Source organism: Mastigoproctus giganteus, chromosome 5 (genome assembly GCF_048544385.1).
Source record: "Mastigoproctus giganteus isolate SK-2022 chromosome 5, ASM4854438v1, whole genome shotgun sequence".
Classification (NCBI taxonomy): Eukaryota; Metazoa; Arthropoda; class Arachnida; order Uropygi; family Thelyphonidae; genus Mastigoproctus; species Mastigoproctus giganteus.
In genome coordinates this window covers 45,155,717-45,174,955 of record NC_143579.1, presented here as the reverse complement: position 1 = coordinate 45,174,955, position 19,239 = coordinate 45,155,717, and the positions used below count along the sequence as shown (strand labels likewise).

Below are 19,239 nucleotides of genomic sequence, written 5' to 3'. Positions count from 1 at the left end.
ACAGTGCAACCTTGATATAATGTGCCTCTTCATACCACAGTTTCAGATATATCATAGGGGTGATCATGTCCCCCAAAACAAATTATGAAAAAACATTGTGTTCAAAGAACAAGCAACTTTACATTGGAAACTGAAAAAAGTTTTTTTTTGCAGTACTTTGATCCAAGCCCGAGGCGGGAATCGAACCCACGACCTTGGGGTTGCCGGGCAGGTACTTTACCCACTCAGCTAGCCCAGTCAGCTGCTGAAAAAAGTGAATACTGTACACACTCGTATCTACTGTACATCTTACTATTGTAATTCCAAGAAGGGAAATAAGCTAAAAATTTGCTGTATATTCGCTTCGATATATTCAGTATTTGGTTGCAGAGATTTTTGTAAATAACAGGCCTCATCAGAGTCTAATTAGTATAGACACCCAGTTTTTTCCCTCAGGCAGAAATGCAATAAAAGTGTATATCAGTGGCATGCTATTTACCACAGTTTCACAGTTCTCTGGAGGGAAATAAGGCTACTGTTCATCAAGTAATGTTGCATTAGTTACAAAGTAAATTTTGTAAACAACAGTATGAAATTCTATTTTTGACTAGAAGTTACCCTTAGGATAACAAAAACTGTTAAAGGCCAAGCTAGACAAAAATATACATGAAGTGACAAGTGATTTATGGAGAAATCAAACTTCACTTCAGCACTCTGACAGGACAGTTTGGTTTTGATTTAGTTTTCTCAAAACACAGTAAATTCTAGAGCATCAGAAATAAATACATGGCAAAATTAGTAAATCAACAGGATTGAAGTAATGGCCACCAAAATAAAAAAATTATACAGTTGAAGAAAAGTTAAAGATTATCAAAAGATGGTACCATATATTGTATAACAATACTATACACAGCATACTAGGAAATTTTTGTTATAGTTCCAATTTCATTATAATGATGTTTGCCGGTAGCTGGTTTCAACAGTCCTTTCAAATTAAACAAGCTGTGGGTCACAGTTCAAGCTTCAGATTTTACTGTAGACATACAGGTAGTTTTCGACTTTACGAGTTAATTCGTTCCTAGCATGTGCTCGTAAAGTGGGAATTAAATCCCATAGACATAATGTTAAAAATAGGGGTTACATTCTCAACAATGAAATTAGTTAGCTAATTAGTTTATGTTTAAACAATGATTGATTTATCCAAAGAAATTATTTACAACTTACAAATTTTAAAGAACGTTTATTCTTCATCATCGACTAAATGCACACTCGATCACTTATTATTGGCTTGGCACTCGCTGGTTTGTTGCACAAGGAGTTGTCTTCTTCAGAAATGCTTCAAGAGGCGTTTGTTGCCAAGATAATCTTCTTTTCTTTATAAATTTCAATAGCATGCATAAGCATTTTTTAACGGAATGCACAAATTGCAACTAACACGATTTGCGCGGAGTAACAAATTTACAAAGCTTAAAAGAAAAAAAAACAGGAATGAAGAGAAGATTCTGAAAATTTATTTATGTTTTTTCCACAATTGAAGATTTCAGTAAATAAGAAACACGTTTCACCATAATAACGTAAAAAACCACACAATTGCAGCTATTGGTATTTTCGAAAATGCAATAACATTGAGTTTACTACCCATTTATAATTGCTTGCAGTTAACAGAAAAGCCCAATAAACCAGAAACTGCAAATTGTTTTTATTGTTTTATGGTCGTGACCTCCAGAAATGTGCTTTAGAAAAATGTCACAAAGGCATTCAAAATTGGTTTTTATAACAGGACATATAACAATGAAGTGTAGTTCATTTTAGTGATTTGAATTGGTAACTAGTGCACAATTTGCACAATATAAAAAAATACGACCTTTTAGAGAGTTATATAGCAAAAATTTCAACTTCCAAGGTTATGTTGTTGTTGTTGTTGTTGTTGTGGGGGTTTCATGGCGCATAAGCAACTTTGGCTATAATGCGCCTATTTATTTATGAGAAAGAATCGTACTGCCTGAAATGTCCTTAATCAGAATAGATTAAAAATTCTAATTTGCTTCAGAAAACGGAAGAATTCCGGTATATTTGCCTTGTCACCTATCAAATTCTCTAGGGTTATTGGTTGTTGAAGGATAACCAGTGATTGCAGGGTGGAAATTCTGTCTTGTTTATAATGGGGGCAGTCAATGAGAATGTGTTTAACAGTCATATTTATATAGCAATGTGGACATTGTGGTGGATCATCTCCTGTGAGTAAATGAAAATGGGTTAGATAAGTATGACCTATTCTTACTCTTGAAAGAATTACTTCCTCTCGTCTTGATGTCCGGACACTGGAGGGCCAGATTTTCGGAACCTGTTTAATCTGCAAAAGTTTATTATTCGTTTGGGAATGCCATAGTGCTGTCCATTCTGTTAGGCATGCAGCATGAATCATTAGCGCATAGTCTGAGGCTGGGACAGGGATATTGGTGAAATCTAAGCTGGTTGGGTTTTTTGCAGCTTTATCAGCCTGTTCATTGCCTAAAATACCAGAATGTGCTGGTATCCAGCAGAAGGCGACCAGTTGGTGACGTTCTTTAATCTTTAGTAATAATTTTCTAATTTCAATTATAACAGGGTGAAATTTATCTGAAGAACTACACAAAGCGTTGATTGAGCTGAGGGAATCCGTGTAAATAACTGATTTTAATGAGCAGTCAGGAGAGAGATTTTTTAAAGCTAGTTTAATTGCGAATAATTCAGCTGAGAAGATACTGAATTCAGGAGGAAGGGCTGCTGATACAATTGTATCCGGAAACACTGCAGCTGCTCCAACTTTTGAATTGGATTTAGAGCCATCTGTGTATATTGGTAAAAAATCAATATACTTTTGAGTGTGAACAGCATGAACTTGTCTGATATTTGATGATTGCAAAATATTCTTTCCCCACTGACAAAGGAAAGTGTCACAGGTCGGTATAGGAGTTTGAACCCATGGTGGTTGGGTACAAGCGGCTACTTGTTGTACAGAACGGATGGATATATTCCAAACCTGCAGTAGTTCAAGAAGGCGATGACCAGCTGGTTTTACTATGCTAGGTTTATTTCTGTACAGATTTTCTAACGGTGGATTGAAAAGATATGGTTGAATGGGATGCGAGGCACAACTTTGTATCTTGACAGAATACTTTAGCAATAGCAATTTCCTACGTAAAGATAGTGGCGGCTCATTAGCATCAATGTAAAGGCTATGAGCTGGCGATGTTCTGAATGCGCCAAGTGCAATCCTCAGTGCACTGTGTTGTACTGGATCAAGCCAGCGTAAAGCACTCTTTCTGGCAGAGTCATAAATGGGAGCTCCATAATCAAGACAGGATCTAATTAATGCCCTGTATAATCGAAGAAGGCAGGTACGGTCTGCACCCCACGTTTGTGCAGATAAAGATCTGAGTATGTTTATCTTTTTTAAGCAGGCAGTACGTACTTTTTTAATGTGCTCTAAAAAATTTAGCTTGTTGTCCATGATTAAACCTAGAAATCTAATGTTACTAGTGACTGGGATGGAAATATTAGAGATGTGAAGTTCAGGATCCAGATGGAAATTGCGTTGTCTACAAAAATGGATAGCAACTGTTTTCTGTTGTGATAGCCTATAGCCGTTAAGGCTGGCCCATTGCTGTATTTTATTTAATGATATCTGAAGCTGTCGTTCAATAGATCTCATATTTTGGGAATGACAGGAGATAGCAAGGTCGTCCGCATAAAGGTAAGTTTCTACAGTATTTGGAAGTTGTTTAGTGATAGAATCTATTCTTAGGGCAAAAAGAGTGGCACTCAGTACTGATCCCTGTGGAACACCTTCTTCCTGAATGTAAGTTGCAGAGAGGGCATGTTGGTATCGAACTTGAAAAGATCTAGTGTGTAGAAAATGCTTTATAAATATAGGAAGGTTGCCCCGCAGACCAAGAGAGTAAAGGTCTCTTAGTATGCCATGCCGCCAGGTGGTATCAAAAGCCTTCTCTATATCTATGGAAACCATTACTAGATGTTCATGCTTAATAAAGGCATTACGAATGGCAAATTCAGCCTTAACCATAAGGTCCAGGCATGACCTGTTTTGACGAAAGCCATACTGGCTATTGCTCATTAACTGTTCTGACTCAATGATCCAGATGAGTCTACAGTGGACAATTTTTTCTAGAATTTTGCTGAGGCAGCTTGAGAGGGATATTGGTCTATAGCTATGGGGATTGGTTGGATCTTTTCCAGGTTTTAGGAATGCCAAAACAGTAGAATGATGCCAAGAAGTTGGATAGACATTTTCTAGAAAAATACGATTGTAAAAGAGCAGAAGGAGATGCAAAGCTCTGTCATCAAGATGTTGTAGCATGACGTAATAGATTCCGTCTGGTCCGGCAGCACCATTGTGGGCTGTTCTGATAGCATGCAAGAGTTCGGAATATTGTAGGGGTTTGTTATACGGCAGAAGGAGAGCAGTTTGGAAGTTAACAGAGTGCTGTTCTGCAGTGTTTTTAATTCTCTGGAAAAGTGGTGTATAAGCTTCTGTCACTGAGATTTTAGCAAATGTATTGCCCAAAGCATTTGCGATATCTAAAGGACTAGATAGATCTTGCCCATTACAGGACAGAATTGGTGAAGGTACGGTAGGAAACTTACCAGAAAGCTGTCTAATTTTTTTCCATATTATTTTGGTGTCAGTGTTTTTGTTAATGCTTGATGCAAAACGGATCCAGGATTCTTTCTTGGCTTGCCTTTGTATGAAGCGTGCTTTTGCCTTTGACTTCTTATAATTTATTAGATTGGGTGTTGTTGGATATTGCCGAAACAAATTCCAGGCTTTATTTTTTGCTTTTTTGGCTTTTGTGCATTGCTCATTCCACCAATAATTATAATGCTTACGAACCGAAGGATTTGATAGTGGTATCGTTTCTTTAGCCACATTTAGGAGATGTGACGTGATGTATTGTGTCACATCATCAATAGGCTGGAGACGGATTTTTTCCTCATCAAAAGATATTGATGACCGGAATTTTGCCCAGTTTGCTCGGGCAAATTTCCATTTTCTACATGGTTGAGCTGGAGGAGTCTGTGCTATTAATAGGTTGCATACTATTGGGAAGTGATCACTACCCATTATATCGTTTAAAACATACCACTCTATGGTCGGGACCAGTAATGGAGAACAAATGGAGAGATCTATGGCTGAGGTATGTCCATTTGGGAGCTGAACGTGAGTGTGTGTGCCAGTATTGAGTATAGTGAGGTTTGCTGCCTCTATTAGACTCTCAATGAGTCTACCTCGTCTATCTAATTTAGGATCGCCCCATAAGGGGTGGTGCCCGTTGAAGTCCCCTAACATACAGAGAGGTGGAGGTATCTGTATAAGGAGATCTTCAAGATCTTTTAAACAGTAGGTACGGTTTGGCTGTAAGTAGATTGATACTAAAGTTATTTCAATATGGAGTGTTATACGCACAGCAACAGCTTCTATTTCAGTTTGAAGTGGAATATGTTTAGTTGGGATCACTGAATTTATCAGGATTGCTACACCACCATGGGCAGCATTTGCTGTATTACGATCCTTTCGATAAAGGCAATAGTTCTTTATCGAAGGAGAAATTTGCAATGTTAAGTAAGTTTCCTGAAGACAAAGGGCAACTGGAGAAAATCGATTTATTAGATCTTGGATATCGACTGTATTGCAACGAAAGCCTCTGCAGTTCCATTGTAAAATACAAGGCATTATTTGTGTTTAGTTGATGGAGCTGATTCTGACTGCTTTTTGAAAGTGATTGGTTTATGGCGTTCCAATTTGTGTTTGTCTTTTTTTTGGAAGACTGGCCGACCAGTGTCCATTTCCTCTTCTTCGGCATGGATCTCTAAAAGAGGATCTTCCTCTATAGATGTGCCATCTGTGTCCATGGTTGTGTCTCGAATATTTTTGATTATATTTGAATTAGTAATACATGGTGTGGTAGGATTCATTGAAGGAGGAGATTCCGCTGGTATAGTAAGAGGAGTATTATTTGCTTGTTCTGAGAGTTTGGGTTGTTGTTTACGTACATTTGGTTTTTCCTCAGAGAGGACAGTTCTAGCCCAATCTGAAATTGAAATATTAGTAGGAACTGTTACATTGGTTTGAGTAGAGACTGTTTGGTATTTTTTAACTGTATTAGCATAGGATATATTTTTATTAATAGTAGGTGCCACTAGTCTTCTTGCTTCTGGGTAACTCACTTTGTTCTCGACCTTGTATTTTACAATTTTTTTCTCTGTTTTCCATTTTTCACAAGTTCTGGAATAGGCAGGATGATCACCTTTGCAATTTGGACAGGTCATTTTTGTAGTTGTACAGTCACTTTGTATGTGATCCGAGGAACCACAGTTGGGGCAGACAGGAACTCCTCTGCATACAGTTTGTGAGTGGCCATACTTTTGACATTTAAAACATCTTAAAGGATTGGGAATGTACGGGCGGATACGGCAAAGTAAATAACCTGCTTTTACAGAGGAGGGTAAGTTGGGGGTATTGAACGTGAGAATAATGTTTCTGGTTGGGATAAGTTGATTATCTTTTTTTGTCATTATACGTTTGGCTTGAATTACATTTTGTCCCTGCAGCTCTTGGGTAATTTCTTCTTCTGTGACATTTAACAGGTCCCAACTGGATATGACACCCTTAGATGAATTTAGGGTTGCGTGAGGAGATACTTTTACCGGAATGCCCGCAAAGTTTGTTAACTGTAAGAGTTTCTCCGAATGCCTGTGGTTCGTAGTTTCCACTAGCAGGTCTCCTGATTGTAATCTCTTGACAGTCTTAGGGGATCCTGCAATACCTTCGAGATGTTTTTGTATTACGAAGGGAGACAGTTTGCTCATTGGCTGACTAGTAAGCGAGTGGAAAATTAAAAAGGATGGGCAGGGTTGCTCCATCTGATTAGTCTTCTGTCTCTTTGGATGATCATTTAAGTCGTGATTGGGGTCATGAGTGTCTGTTCTTGAGCTCGAAGGCTCTAACGGTGGATAATTATTTTTATCCATATTGGCTCCTTTTCGCCCTGGGGGTTTCTCCTTACCGCCCAGGTTACCGGCCCCGCCACGGGGAGGCAGGAGCAGTGCCGCTTTGTGGCCAAGCGTAGAGTTAGTTAGTACGGTTAGTAAATCTAAATTAAAGAAAAAGGTGATTTCCTTTTTCTGGGCTCTCTTCTTATTTCTTATAAGAGACTAGAGCTACTTAACAGAAAATTTAATAAATGCAAGAGAAAACAAAGGAAAACTTAGTCGCTGGGAAGAAAAACGCTCGATATACGCACAATAATCACTTGGCCACGGAAACGCTTGGCACCCGGGGCCTCCAAGGTTATGGAACTAATTACCAAAAAACAATATGTTATTGGGTTCAGATTACGATATTTTCACAATACAATGGTGTCTCTGGAACAGATTAATATCGTAAAGCTGGGTACACTGTATTGTATAGCTACACACGCGGTTTGAAATGTGGTATTTATGAATGTTTAACATTCATTTTTTGCAATTAATGTTCATATTTTCGATTTTGTTGATATTTGGAAAAGAAAAAAAAAAAAAAAAAACCCATAAAGTGGGAACTGCCTGTATTTCAAATACGCCTGAACTAAAATGCATTTAAAACCCTAAATCAATGGTTGAGTTACTGACTCCGAAATATATCGGATTTTGAATATATCCAATATCGAATTAACAACGATATACAGTACTTATGAAAAAGGGATAAAAACAAGAATGAATATCAATGGCTCATAATTACGCAATTAACAATTTATTCCATATATTAATAATCCACAAGAAAAATAATTTATTATTAAAAATTCCTGATATAATACATTGTTTTTATTTTTTAAAGAAGTCTTAAATGTTGTTTATTTTAAATTTCTTTTAAGATGAAATTTATAAGCAAGGCCTTTCATTTTACTGAGATAAAATCAAAATTCAGGATTGATATTGTCGGTTTCATAAAACAAAGAAAGAGTTTTTAAGGCAGCTTGGTGTCTCTTCACTCAAAACTGTCTTCTTCCTTGCTGTCATCTTTGAAATCATCTTTTTTTTCTAACAGCTTCGAGAATGTCCTCATCTAAATCTTTTAGTCTGTTCACAGACTAAAAGATAAACAGTAGCAGCCGGCAGAGGTGAAAGTGATTCTGGCACTGCTTATATTAGAATGGAGGGCAAGGTGCTGGGGTTTTCAGGGAATGGTGGGGGTCACCACAGAAGAAATAAATACATGGGCTGTGTTACGATAATAAGATTAAGAATGGGTGCATGTACACCAATGCTAGGAGTATAGCAAATAAATTTGATGAACTTGAAGTGCTGGTCAAGACATCACAGGCAGATGTTGGGATATCAGAGATGTGGTGTCACACAGATGTAAGCAGTGCAGAATTGAAATTTGGGGAGTACAATGTGCACAGGAAGGAAGGAGGATTATGCTGTTAGTTAAGAAACACAAAATCTAAGGAACTGCATCCAGTTGACATAGATGGACAGTGTAATGTTGAGTCAGTTTGGTGTGACATAAGGACTAAGAAAAACAGCAAGAACTTCTTTAGTTATACAAACTCTAGAAGGAAGGGGATGAATCAGATTGATCCTCTTGATATCGATGGTTCAAGCATTGATGAACTGCTCAGGTAGATGACAATCTGAGTGAGTATTTCGCACTTACATTCATACATGAGGAGTTATTAAGGGAGGAGAATGCCAGAAGTTTATCAAACTGTAACAGAGTGCTTAATGATTTTCTAAACTGAGAGCAAAGTGGAGGAGAAATTGTCGAAGTTAAACATAAGAAAGGCACCCAGGGTGGATGGGATCTATCCAGTTATATTAAAGGAGGCGGCAAAGGTAGTAAGCAAACCCTTAGCCATATTTATGAGCGCATCCTTGGACTCAAGGGAAGTCCCCGTGGACTAGAGATGTGCAGATGTATCGCCAATTCACAAAAGATGCATTGCAGGATCATCTAGAAAAGACTGCAGTGATAATTTGAACACAGCATAGGGAAATCTTGACTGAAAAATCTGACTGGATACTATGATGTGGTTACAAAGGAACTGGATGCAAAAAATAATTTTGATAACATATACTTGGATTTCAGGAAAGCTTTTGATACTGTTGTGCATGGAAGACTGCTGTACAAACTGGAGCAGTATGGTATTAAGGGCAAGTTGCTAGAATGGATCAAAAAGTGGTTGAGTGGGAGAAGACAGAGTGGTGATCAATGGACGCTGCTCTTCTTAGGCAAATGTTATTAGTGGAGTCCCCCAGGGTTGTTGGGCCCACTGTTGTTTTGTATATTTATCAATGGATATCAGGCTTAATGATGAAATTCACAGATGTTACAAAGGTTGGCAGGGTTGTCAATTACAGTAATGGCAGTGTGCTGCAACAGGATCTAGAAAAGTTGAGCAGATGGGTAGACATAACTCCATAGAAACATACCAACTGTGTGCCACTACACTTAGGGTGGTGGAAAATGAAATAGACCTGGGAGTAATTATGCAGTCAGATATGAAGTTTTCTGAGCAATGCAGACAGGCTGCCAGAGCAGATCATGGGGTATTGTCAATGATGTACAGGAATTTTGCTAGTAGGGAAAAGGAGGTGATTATCCCTTTGTATAAGGCAATGGTCAGGCCACGCCATAAGTACTGTGTACAGGTTTGTAGGCCTCATTTTAGGAAGGATGTAGAGCTGCTTGAGCAAGTACAGAGAAGGGCAACAAGATTGGTGAGGGGAACGAAGGGGTGGTCTTACCAAGAAAGGCTTAAGTTCTGCAAATTTCAGTGTCTGGAGACTAGGCACCTGCAAAGTGATCTGATTGAGGTGTATAAGGCCTTGAATAGGTTGAGCAAGCTCAATTCTGATGGGATTCTTCCTCTTGCTCAGATTATGAACCTGAGATGACATAAATCCAATTTGAGGAAAGCCAGTTCTAGAATAGTTGCGCTGAAGAAATTTGCCTTTAGCTAGTGGGTTTTTGATTGCTGGAATAAACCTCCGTCATTGTAGTAGTGGTAGTAGTAATGGAGTTATGTGATGCAAGAAAGCAAGCATATGAGCTTGAAAAGCTCATATGCTTGCTTTCTTGCATTAGGAAAAAAAAAACCAATTTCACACATCCATTCCCCTAAAAGTTTGTCCAGTTCCCCCCTGAAATTATTTAAGATATTAACTTCCACAACGACAGATGGAAGTTTGTTCCAGCAATTAACCACCTGCTGGCTAAAGGCAAATTTACACATGTATTCTACAACTGTCTTTCCTCAATTTGAATTTATGCCACCTCAGGTTCTTAATCTGAGCAAGAGGAAGAATCCCATCAGAATTGAGCCTGCTCAAACCATTCAAGGCCTTGCATGTGCCTAGTCTCCAGCTGCTGCAATTTGCAGAGCTTAAGCCTTTCTTGGTAAGAGGATCCCTTCGTTTCCCTCATCAATCTTGTTTCCCTTCTCTGTACACGTTCAAGCAATTCTATATCCTTCCTAAAATGAGACCTCCAGACCTGTACGCAGTACTGAAGGCATGGCCTGACCATTGCCTTATACAATGGGATAATCACCTCCTTTTCCCTACTAGCAAAATTCTTGTATATCATTGACAATACTCCATGACCTACTTTGGCAGCCTGTCTGCACTGCTCAGAAAACTTCATATCTGACTGCACAATTACTCCCAGGTCTTTTTCATTTTCTACCACACAGTTGGTACTTTTCTCTGGTGTTACTTCTACCCATATGCAGTACTTTGTGCATTTGTCAATGTTAAACTTCAGTTGCCGCTTCTCAGCCCATATGCCCAAATTTTCTAGATCCTGTTGCAGCAGCACACTGCCATTACTGTCATTAACAACCCTGCCAACCTTTGCATCATCTGCAAACTTGTGGAAGTTGATAGCTTAAATAAATTCAAGGAGGAACTGGACAAACATTTAGAGGAATGGATGTGTGAAATGTTTTTTTTTTTGTTTGGCTGATGATACATAAGCTTGCATTCTTGCATCATGTCTCTACTAATGCTAATCTGTCAGCATTTTGGCAGTCATGAAGTTGTCCATGGTCTCATAATCGTCCACACATCCTTACCCAGCATTCAAGTTTTCTTCAAACACAATTGTTTATGGAATATTGTCATCATTTTCTTCAGTATCTTCATTGACTTTCACAGGCCTGCCTTATAAAAAGTTTTCTAAAATGGCATTTAAAGCTTCTAATAGCACCTTGATCCATAGGTTGGAGAACAGAGTTTGGTGGTAAAAGTGCAAGTTTGATGTTGGTTAGATTGATTAGTCACTCTTTGGATAATTTTCTGCCTGTGTACTTTTCACTTTTAAACTTGTGGGTCATGTAGTGGGGGCAATCTATAAAACACACTGGCTTCATCGGCATTAAAAATGTCACTTTCACAGAAACCATTTCTTATATCTGGTCACACATTTTAAATCCAGTCATTACTAACTTCTTCATTCACACCACCAGATTTGCCACTTATGTTACCATAAACAATATTATTAAAAAAAAAATTTTTTTTTTGAATCTATCAAGCCACACATTATTGCAAACAAAATCTGCATATCCAAATTGATAAGCCAATTTTTCAGCTTGTAGTTTTAATACAGGGTCACTAATAGGAATACAATTTCTTTTCAATGTAAACCAACTCAAAAGAGCCTTATCCAGATCACTTTTATCACACTTACGCAACTTTTTCGTAATAATTTTTTTCTCTCAAAAGCACTAGTAATTCTTTCCCATTTTTCCAAATAACGGCTGACAAAATTGATGAGTTTAGTTTTAATTTTTTGCAAATGGACACACTGCTTGTTCCATTCTCTAAGCCACAAATAATTTTCACTTTTTTGCTGATTGTCAAAATTTTTTTTCTCCTCCTCTGCCATTAAGGTAAAATTGCAAGGTAAAAAAAAAAAAAAAAAAAGAGAACTGAATTTAATGTAGCACAACCAAACCTAAACCACAGAAGCAAAATTGTTTTGAAAAATTCCAAGTGCTTCTCCCAAGTTTTAAAAAGACATGTTCACACATGAAGGTTATTTGCCAGAAGATTTATCTCCTTATGTCTTCTGAGGGTTGATAACAACAGGGAAGTGATATAGCATAAAGGAGGATTAATAAACTGAAAAAAGAAAACAAAGCTAAATGCAGATGTGCACCCACAGCATGGGGCATGCTCTATTCAAACGAGGTAGTCTTGCTGAATTATCCTGCTACCCATGCTATGGGTAACCATTTGAACCCCCCGTTATCACATTGGGTAGTCAGGTTGTTGTTGTTGTAGTTCGGTTTAACGACACAAGGGCTACTACGGCCAAATTGTGTCTCTTCATCGTTAATTGACAAAAAGCGTATTGTTAGAGAGATAAAATTATATGCTTCTGAACAAACCAATATGTTTTAGATATAATAAAAGTTCTTCAATATTTGCTTCATTTCCTAAGATGCGAGATAAATCAGGTGATATATTCAATGTAGAGAGTGACTGAAATGTGTTTGATCGGATCGTTGAATATAAGGGACAATCAACCAGGAAATGACAGACTGTAAGTTGCGTCTGACAGGATGAGCACTGCGGTGGGCTCTCCCCCAATAATAGGAAGAGATGAGTATGGTGAGTGTGTCCAATTCTGAATCTTGCCAGTACCACTTCCTCTCGTCTATTTCTGCGGAAGCCAGACAGCCACAGCTTTGGATCTTCTTTTATCTGATAAAGTTTATTGTTAGTGTCACTTTTCCATGTCTGTGACCATTTATCATAGCAAGCTTTGCATATGACCGACTTAAAATCAGAGAAAGGAACCTGAGGATGTTGTGAGAGAGTGGGTTGAGGATGTTTAGCGGCAAAGTCAGCACTTTCATTTCCCGGAATGCCTGAATGGCCAGGGATCCAGCAAAAACTGATTGACTGATTGGACACACTGCAAGTGAATAGCTGGGAATGAATCTGTTTCAATGTAGGGTGAGAAATGGAGGAATTCTTCCTTATGGCAGATGAGATGGAAAGCTCAATTATCTTACTAAGTGCTAACCTAATGGCATATAATTCAGCTGTGAAGACGCTGCAAGCAAGCGGTAGTGTGGCTGAACTTGTACACAAAGGAAAAACTGCCGCAGCACCTAGCATACTCTCAGTTTTTGAACCATCCGTATAAATTTTACAGGCATGGTTGTTCATAGCATGAGCTGAATGTAACTGTGTGATATTGCAGGAAGGTATATTTTTTCCCCACTGGAGGAAGTATGTATCTTGAGAGACAGACACATATGTCCAAGGAGCAACAGGTGTAGTTGTGTCTTGGAAAATTTCATTTAAATTGACATTCCAAGTCTGAACAAGATCTTTGATCCTGAGAGAGGCGGGTCTATTTTCATTTGGCTTGCTCTCATAGAAGGCATCCCAACGAGTATTATAGAGATACTCTCAACTTGGGTGTGATGGTAGACTGGATCTTAGCAGCGTAGTGAAGCAGTAGTGTTTTTCTACGCAGGTGTAATGGGGGATCATGCACTTCAATATATAGACTTTGGATCGGAGAAGTCCTGAAAGCTCCCAGCGCAGTTCTCAGAGCACTGTGATGGATGATATTTAGCCGTTTTAATGTAGTGCTCCTGGCAGAGTCATACACTGGACAACCATAATCTAGTCGTGAATGGATTAAACTTCTATAGAGATGAAGCAAAGTACACCGATCAGCTCCCCATGACATAGATGAGACAGAACGAAGTATATTCAAATGCTTTAAACAAGTAGTTCTCAAATAAGTGATGTGAGCTTGGAAATTTAGCAGTCTAATAGTAGTCCAAGAAATTTAACGGTATTAACAAGCAGGATTGGAGTATTGTTTATTTGCAGTTCAGGTTCGGGATGGAGAGTTCCCTTCTTGCAAAAGTGAGTGACAGTGCATTTCTTTTCTGACAGTCTGTAGAGGGCAGCCGAGCAAATTTGCCATTTAGTGCCTATATTCTTTTCCAGATGACCCGTGTATCCGTGTCTTTAGTAATGGTTGAGGCAAAAGCAATCCATGAATCCCGTTTCGCTTTCCGCCTAACTTGTCTAGCTTTCGCTTTGCGTCTTTTATAAGAAATTAGGTTACTAGTGGTGGGATACTTGCGGAAATTATTCCAAGCACGGTTTTTTCCCTGTTTGGCAATTAAACAATCCGTATTCCACCAGTTATTTCTGTGTTTGTGATAAGGCGTGGATTTTGGAATGGAAGCATTAGCTGCAGTGAGAATCTGATTGGTTATATAAGTATTTACTTCATCAATATGTTGTCTTTGAACATAACATCTGTCTAAGAGTATTTGGGCAGAATAGCCTTCCCAGTTTGCCTTTTTAAATTGCCAGTTGGATCGTTGAACAGGATTCGGAGTTACTCTTGTTTGTAGTGAGCAAATAATTGGAAAGTGATCACTGTTAAAGGGATCGGTTAATACTGACCATGTCATGATTGGAAAGATAGAGGGTGAACATATTGACAAGTCTATTGCAGAAACAGATCCTGTTGCTAGGTGTATGTAAGTAGGAGATCCAGAATTTAATAAATTAAGATCATTATTGTTCATGAATTCCTCCATCAATTTGCCTCTTCTATCCATTGTAGCAGACCCCCACAATGGATGATGTCCATTAAAGTCACCAAAGAGACAAATTGGAGTTGGGAGTTGTGAAATCAGGCTGTCAAGTTCTGAATGTGGAAGTGGTAGAGACGGTGAAATATATATGGAAACAATGGTAACTGAAATACCAACTGCAATACGAGCTGCGACAACTTCTAGAGTGATTCTCAATTGGATCGGCCTGGATGAAATGTCAGAGTTAACAAGAATAGCTACTCCGCCACGGGCAGGAGAGTTTGAACTCCTATCTTGTCTGTATATCACATAATTTGAGAATTTTGGTGAAATTTGGGGTGACAAGAAAGTTTCCTGTAGGCACACACCTATGGGATTGAATTGAGCTAGTAAATCCCTTAAGTCATCAGAATGACTACTTAGTCCTCTGCAGTTCCATTGTATGATGTTATACATTATTTAGATTTAGCTGAGGATGATTTGTCTGCTGTTTTTTGTTCGTGGGACATTTTTTCCGGTCTTTTTTTTGGGAATGTGGGGCGTCCAATATCCATGGTGTCATCTGCATGGAGTTCTAGAATGGGCTCCTCATTACTTAGCAGCTCATCTACATCCATATTATTGGTAGGCACTTCTATTTTTTTACAGACTGAGTGAGATTTTAATTGTTCTTTTTCAACTGAGACCAATGGGGTATGAGTAGGGATACTGATTGGAGTATTTGTGGCTTTGCTAGTTTTTTTTGGAGGATTATGAGGATTATCTTTTTTAGAGGTTGAAAGTGTAAATTTAAGCCAATTCGCTAGAGAGATGTTAGGCGGAACTGATACATCCGTTTGAGCTGCAGTAGAAACAAAGTTTCTAGTTCGAGCTGCATAAGAACGACCACTAGGCACGGTCGACATAACCTGTCTGTGTGCCTCAGGAAACGTGACTTTATTTTCAATTTTATATTTTTGAATTTTCTTTCCTGTTATCCATAGCTCGCAAGTTTTGGAAAAGGCTGGATGGCTTCCTTTGCAGTTTGGACAAACAGGAGTTTTGGCTGAACAATCCGCTTGGTGTGATCTTTAGAGCAACAGATGGGACATGTGGCTTCCCCGCGACAAGCCTGCTGGGAATGGCCGTATTTCTGATTTAAAGCAACGAACAGGATTCGGGATGTATGGTCGAATCCGGCAGTTTAAATAACCAGCTTTAATAGAGGATGGTAAGTCTGGAGTGCTAAATGTCATAATGATGGATCTTGTTGGAGTAAGATTTCCATCTTTTTTCGTAATGATCCGTTTTACATTTACTACTTTCCGACTGCTGAGTTCTTGGAGTAGTTCTTTTTCGGAGACTGTAATTAGGTCCCACTTGCTGATGACACCTTTTGATGAATTTAGTGTTTTGTGGGGAGTAATTTCTACTGTCAACCCACCAAATGTTGTTGTTTTTAACAGCTGCTCAGAATGTTTTGAGGTGGCTGTTTCTATCAGGTCTCTGGATTGCAGTCTTTTAACCATTTTTGGTGATCCAGCAATCGACTCCAAGATTTTCTGAATTAAGAATGGTGACAACTTACCCACAGGTTGGGCAGATAGGGAATGAATCACCAGGAAGTTTGGGCAATTGTCATGACATTCTGCTTCTCTTCGCAGTCTTTTAGGTTGACTTGAGTCATGGTCAGGGTTAGAATCTTCCGCCCTTGAGCTCAAAGGCTCTAAGTTTGGATAATGATTTTTATCCATGATCGCTCCTTTTTGCCATGGGGGTTTGCCTTTACCACCCAGGTTACTGGCCCCGCCACGAGGAGGCAGGAGCAGTGCCGCTTGGTGGCCAAGCGTAGAGTTAGTAAGTTAGTACGGCTAGCTAAATTAAAGAAAAAGGTACTTGCCTTCTTCTGGGCTCTCTTCTTAGTGTTTTTAAGTAAGTCGAGCTACTTAACAGAAAATTTTAATTCTAAGAGAAAAACAAGGAAAACTCTGTCACTTGGAGGAAAAACGCTTTATAAACACGCAAGAATCGCTTGGCCACGGAAACGCTTGGCACCCGGGGCCGGGTGGTCAGGGATTTCCTCTATGCCACTGGAACGAGGACTATGCTCTTTGTGGTAGCGTACTACACCAAAAAGATTCGAGAATTGTTAAAAGGGTTATACGTAAATTGCTATTAGCAGGAATGTGGAAAGCAACAAGGGGGAAATGTCATAAACAGGCAAAGCAATATAATAGATCTTAATCACTCATACAGCAGTTCAGCCACTGCTTGTTGTAATGGCTTAAAGATTTGCTCATTATATCCGTGAAGCTCTTAACTACCATGATCGCTTTAACCATGACCTGTTGCTCATAAAATACATCATTTCCAATCAACTCATCACCATTTTCTTGCAACAGCTGAACTCTCATTATAACCATGCTCGTTATAAATGAGTTTGGCTGTATTTGTTTTCGATTTGATCAGAATTATTTGTATTCCATTTTGTTTATATAAGCACTTTTATAAAATGTTTCTTTTCATCATGCTTGTAACATATGTTGCTGGATTGTGAATAAATTTATTTTTATGAACTACAACTTGAAAATATTTACTTAATTATATGCTATAATTCAGATTTTTCACAAAAATCTGAAAAATATTAAATATTTTTCAATTATAAAATCATCTGTATATTATATGCAGAAAGAAAATGTCCAACAAGCCAATCTAGCAGTACATCAATGGTATCAACATATCAGAATCAGTCAAGTATTGTAAGTTACTCCACTTCATGGGAAGTGGGAAGCCAAAGAGGAAAATTCTCAACAATTTCAAGAAATGTGGAAAAAACATTATTTAGAATCACAGTTCATCAACTGTGATTCTAAATCAACAAAGTTTTAAAGTTAGCAAGTAAGCACTACCCTGTGTAATCTTACATTACCAAGATTTTTAAATAACCATCGTCGTTATGCATATATTTTAGGTTTTCGGTAATTAGCTGTATTACTGGCTAAAAAAAAAAAAAATAAAAATAAATAATAATAAAAAAATACTGATGCTAAAAATTCCTAATTTCGAGAGTCAAACAGATCTCACAACACAATTAACATAACAAAAATTTATATAATATAATATATGTATGACTAAAACAAAGAAATATATGAAAATCTAATTGAAGAGAATTATTTTGGTTGAATTTTTTGCCCTTCAACAAAATTCAGATTAATGTAAAAGTAGATTGCATCACTGAGGGTTGAGGATAACATAATATTTATGATGCAATATGCTGTACTGCTTGAAGTTTTACTACACAGAAAAATTCACATTTCAATTGAGTACAAATTACTAATATGTGTTTTAAAGATAAAACTGATTTTGGTTTTTAAGCATAAATATGTACATCAGAAAAGTAATTAAAAATATCTCACCAGGATCGTTCATGTGTTCCATGATCCAGTTCATAGCTGGTTCAACACCAGTATTTTGTGTATTGTACAATGCCCTTTTGCAGCCTGAAGTAGGGAAGCCCATTTCGCACAACTGTGTAAGTACTGCAGAATCATACTCAAATTCTGTAAAAATATAAGTACATAAATAAAAAATAAGTGAAAAGTAAATTTCAAAAAATAATTAAAAACTTAAGAGCAATAAGAAAACTGAAGTAGTTAATAATAAGTTAAAATGATGCTCAGTGATATTTGGAATTTGCCTCCGTGACTGACAGAGGCTCGGGAAAATTCAAAGCACAGCTGGATAGATACATATATGAAAAGGTTTATTTATTTATTTATTTATTATTATTATTATTATTTTGGTTGATGCCACAAATGCCTGGGCTTCTTTGCACCATAAGGCTAATAATAATAAAGGATGAAGGGTTAAATATCAACACAGATAATGAAGTGATATTAAAATTGTATACATCTCTACATTCAGTGTAACTTTCATTACATGAAGGCACATGTTATTTAGTAACAACAGTAGTACTCAGCATATCCAAACGTGTATTTTTCAGCTGCATTCAGTATTTATCATGGCCCACGTGGCAGAAGCTTGTTGGGCACAGTGAGCTTTCCTTGCCTTATTGTGGTGGCAATGCGATTCATTTCTGGCAGCAACAATATGCGACAGGGAATTGGTCTCCCCCCCCCCCCAATGCTGGTAATGAATGAGACACTTCAAGTAGAGAGCCATTCTTCTGGTTGTCTGTGATATGTTACTCCAGAGTAATGTATCACTGTGTGGTACTACACTGACAGTGGTAGAGAATGAAAAGAACTGGGGGATAATTGTGCAGGCAGATATGAAGTTTTCTGAGCAGTGCAGACGGTCTGCAAGAGTAGCTCATGGTGTCTTGTCAATGATATACAGGAATTTTTCTAGCAGGGATAAGGTGATTATTCCCTGTATACAGTACTCAAGGTCACACCTTGAGTACTGTATACAGGTCTGGAGGCCTCATTTTAGGAAGGATGCAGAGCTGCTGGAATGAGTGCAGAGAAGGGCAACAAGATTAGTGAATGGCACAAAGGGTTGCTCTTATGAAGAAAGAGCTTAAGTTTTGCAAATTACAGTGTCTGGAGACTAGGCACCTGCAAGGTGATCTGACTGAGGTGTATAAAGCATTGAATGGTTTGAGCATGCTCAATGCCGATGGGATACTGCCTCTTGC

At 38.1% G+C, this 19,239-nt stretch overlaps 1 protein-coding gene across 3 annotated transcripts in view; it reads right to left on the bottom strand.

The window, feature by feature from the left end:
* Positions 1–19,239, bottom strand: part of Usp5 (ubiquitin specific protease 5) — a 241,766-nt gene that overhangs the window by 12,086 nt on the left and 210,441 nt on the right. For all 3 annotated transcript variants that reach the window (XM_090374004.1, XM_090374003.1, XM_090374005.1), the window contains one exon: positions 17,996–18,139. In XM_090374004.1, the coding sequence (XP_090230130.1) occupies positions 17,996–18,139 (144 nt within the window). The remainder of the gene's footprint in view (positions 1–17,995; positions 18,140–19,239) is intronic.